Here is a 3,995-nt window from a genome sequence, read left to right as displayed (position 1 = left end):
GCTGAACCAGTGCCGAGTGACTCAGGGTTGGCATCTGCGCTTGGGCCATTTATAGAATGAAAAGTGGTGGGTCTGCTGAGCTCCCCAGAGCATCACGTGAGGGGAACCGAGAGGGCTGGAAGGCAGAGCCCAGCCCTCTCCTGACTTGCATGTGAGCCTCAGTTTTTTCATCCTTAAAATGGGAAAAATAGTAAAGGACCAGTGCCAGGGTCGTAAGAGATAACAGCAATGGCAAAGGTTTGTGAGGTTTGGAGCCAAGGGCTCAACCAGGCTGGACAGGGTTGCCCAGGTCTGTAAGTATGGCCCTAGCCCTCACCCCACTCCCCCTGCCTGCAGATCCCTTCGTCAAGGTATACCTGCTACAGGATGGGAGAAAGATGAGCAAAAAGAAGACAGCGGTGAAGCGCGATGACCCCAACCCAGTGTTCAACGAAGCCATGATCTTCTCCGTCCCAGCCATTGTGCTCCAGGTGAGGGCATGGGTAGGGGAAAGCCACGCCATCCCCCAGCTTTTCTCAGGGCTCCAGCAGGTGGGTAATGACTTGTCTTGAACCGTTACCTTTCTCATTGAGAAGCATTTGTTGAGCACCCACTCAGTGCCTGCCCTAAGGTGGGTGCTGGGGACACAGGTATTGCCTTATTGGTGTTCACAAGGGACAGGTGGGAAAGGCCCTAGACGATCCTAACCCATGAAGAGCACTCCAGACTTTAGGAGTCAGAGGCTTCCTGCAGGAGGGGACGGCTCAGCTGAGGTCTAGGGGCAGATAGTCTCCACTGGAAGGAACTGCAGAAGCCTGGAGATGAGCCGGGGGTAACTCAGGGCCCAGAGTCCTGGCCTTAAATCTCCTGAGGTTCTACTACAGAGGCCTGCTGAGCTGCCCACACTCCCACGGCTTTCAGGAGGCATTGTGCTCCAGGGAGCGATGTCACAGACCATGGGTCGGGGAGACTGCAGAGGATATGACAGACCACACCACTGGCATTACTTACATGCCTCAGAGGATAGGAATCTCATTACCTCCCATCACTCTCCTTCCATCCTTGGACACTCCTGACGGTGAGAAAGTCTCTTGTGCCTTGAGCCAAAACCTGCCTCCATACCCCTGGGGCTACAGAGAACCCACCTAATCTCCCTTCTCCTAAAAGCTCCATCTGGATTGGAAATCTAGAACCCTCACTCACTCTGGCTGTTTCTAATCCGGGCAAACATCCTAGCCTCTCTGGCCTGTCCCGGATATCAAAGTTTTGCCCTGCCGCTCCCATGGGACAAGCTGCCCATCTGTCTCCTGTCTCTCCCCAGGCGGTCATGGTGCTGCCATTCTATAGCCTCTAAGGATAAGAGACTTGGGAACCACTGGAGAAAGGGGGAGGAGAGAAGTCGGCCGAGGCCCTGTTAATAGTTTCAGCTTCGGTGCTTTGTCCTTGAGTACGTCCTTTCCCCTCCTCAGCAGTGAGTCCGGCATGACCATATCAGTAGTAACAACAACAAACTTCCATAATGCTCAGACTGCCCAGCCTCCGGTCTACAGAACATCCCCATGAGGTGGGAACGATCGTAATCACGTTTTACAGATGGAGAAACTGAGGTGGAAGAGCCCAGGTCACTCTCCAAGGGCACACAGAAGTGGAGTGCTGAGGCCAGCACTTGAGCCGTGGCAGTCCCCTGCTGCTGCCGCACAGGGAGGCAGCAAGGGAAGGCTATGAGCAGTCTGGTTCAAATTCTCGCCCCTCGTTTATTTACTGGGTGACTTCGGACAAGACTCCACCTCTCAGATGAGAGGCAAGGATTCAGGGAGCCATCCCTGACATTTGTAGACTGGGACTGGGAGCCGAGGAGGACTTGTGGCTGCTCCTGGTCCCCAGCACTCTCGTTGTGTCCTCCGCAGGACCTGTCTCTCCGGGTGACAGTGGCTGAGAGCAGCAGCGATGGCCGTGGAGACAACGTGGGCCACGTCATCATCGGGCCATCGGCCAGTGGCATGGGCACCACGCACTGGAACCAGATGCTGGCCACTCTGCGCAGGCCTGTGTCCATGTGGCACCCTGTCCGGCGAAACTAGCAGCCAGAGCCAGCCAGGTGGGCAGTGGAGCCACTGGAGCCTGGCATAAACTCAGCTCTATCCAGCACCCTCTCCAAAGCCCAGCTGGAGCTAGGAACACTGGGGTCCCTGAGTGGAGTCCCCGGGAGCCACTTTGGTCCCTCTGTCCAGATGGCAATGAGGAGCAGGCAGTGCTTCATGTCCAGGGACCCAGGACTTTCTCCCATAAGGACCAGCTGTGGCTGGGTTAGGACCCAGGTGGACAGTTGGGCACTGACCAAGTATCTCTATCTTGAGATCCTCGACCTGGCTGCTGTCCTTCAGCCCGGGAGGGGGACATGGCCTCTCAGAGCCAGAGAGCTCCCCCTACATCACTGCTCCTGGGAGCCAGCTGCCAAGCTGGGCCACACACTGGAAGCCAATGTGTCTTGGGGGCCAGATACTGTGCTAGATTCCGGCAGAAGTACCATGAACAAGGCAGCCACCAGGACATTGGGAAGACACATTCCCCCTGCCCAGTGATCTGCTCAGTGCTGAATGAATAGCTCTAAATGGACATTCAGACCTGTGCGGACTCAGGGAGGGCTCGAGGGACTGGGAGGAACAGAAAGGGCCTCTTGGTCAAGCTCTGAGGGACAGAAAAGAACTGGAAGTGCTCTGGGTAGGGGCCCAGCCTGAGCAATGGCATCACAAATGCAGTCTTAGCCCACTGTAGGAGAAAAAGGCAAGATGAGGCCCATGTCGAAGGCTGCAGGCCGGATGGAACACCAGCTCTGGAGTTATTCTCTAGGAACTCTACTCCCTTGAAATCAACTATTACAAGAAACAGAGATCCAAAGAGGCCTCCACCCAGTTCCCTGGGCTCAGTGCCATGCAAAGCAGACACTGACTCCATAACCTCTGTTGGTATGCATCCAGGCCAGGCTCTGCTGGGCAGAGATGCCTCAACCAAGGGTGGCTGGTGGGTGGGTGGAGGGGCAGAGAGTACTGATGGCAGAGGACTTGGTGGGCTGTGGGTACCTGGGATGATGCAATGGAAAAGGAGGCCCTTGGGTAGAGCCTGGTAGCAGTGGCAGCAAAGAAGGACAGCCCAGAAAGCTGCAATATGATGGGATGTAGGGGGAGGTTGGAAAGGAAGGGTGGCTTGAGGGGCAACCAGAGAAGTTTGCATAGCTGACTGGGAAGATGGTGGCTCTGGAGCATGGTTTTATTCGGTGTCCTGAATTAAGTTCCCTAGAAGCAAAAACTGAGACAGGATCCTTGGGTAAGGGGTCTGTTGGAGGCAAGCCCTCCGAGCACTCACTGGGAAAGAGGGGCTCACAGGGCCAGGGTAGCAAGCCTAGCAAAACACGGCTCCAGCCTCAGCCTGGCAGCTAGAGAGAGCGCTGGAGGGTGGATGACACCCTGGGAAGTCCTGCCCAGAGGCAAAGGGGATGGGCTGCTACGCTCCCACATACAACAGTCTTTGACCATCACCCCAGCCCCAGTTGAGCATGGGTGTGCATGCCCTTCCAGGGGACACTGGCCAAGGCAGTTCTCATGCACCAAAGGCAGTCCCAGAGAAGCAGCAGTTTCCTGCCCTTCACTGCTGAGGGGGAAGTGAAGTCTACGCAGCAGCATTTGTACCCAAGGGGGAGAGTGTGGGCTCCCAGGCTGACTGCCCATTTTCCTTGACCCTAGTGAACTAGAGAGACCCAGGCCCAACCAGTGACATGGTGGGAGGAGGCTGGCTAGAACAGGGGCCCAGGGTGGACAAGGACCAGAGGCAAGACTATAGCCATCCCCATCTGACACAGCCATGGCCCAGCCCTGAGGCCATCCTATCTACCCTGTGGCCAGTACCAGAATGTCCAAGGGCCAGGGGATATGCATGGGTGGGTATGCAGTCTGGGAGACCCAAACTCTTCTAATCCAGTGACTAAGCAGTGCAGGCCAGGTACTCTCACCTTCTCTTTC

General features: G+C 56.1%; 1 protein-coding gene across 1 annotated transcript in view; it reads left to right on the top strand.

Annotated features, from left to right (window-relative positions):
- SYT12 (synaptotagmin 12) overlaps positions 1-3,989 on the top strand; it is a 24,298-nt gene extending 20,309 nt beyond the window's left edge. Inside the window, exons 7-8 of the mRNA XM_006171306.2 lie at positions 337-470; positions 1,887-3,989. Of these exons, the coding sequence (XP_006171368.1) occupies positions 337-470; positions 1,887-2,060 (308 nt within the window). The 3' untranslated portion in view covers positions 2,061-3,989. The remainder of the gene's footprint in view (positions 1-336; positions 471-1,886) is intronic.
- Positions 3,990-3,995: the final 6 nt, after the last annotated feature.

This window comes from Tupaia chinensis, unplaced genomic scaffold (genome assembly GCF_000334495.1).
Source record: "Tupaia chinensis unplaced genomic scaffold, TupChi_1.0 Scaffold149501_1, whole genome shotgun sequence".
In the NCBI taxonomy this organism is placed as follows: Eukaryota; Metazoa; Chordata; class Mammalia; order Scandentia; family Tupaiidae; genus Tupaia; species Tupaia belangeri.
Note: the sequence above shows the minus strand (reverse complement) of the source record. Positions and strands in the feature narration are given on the sequence as shown.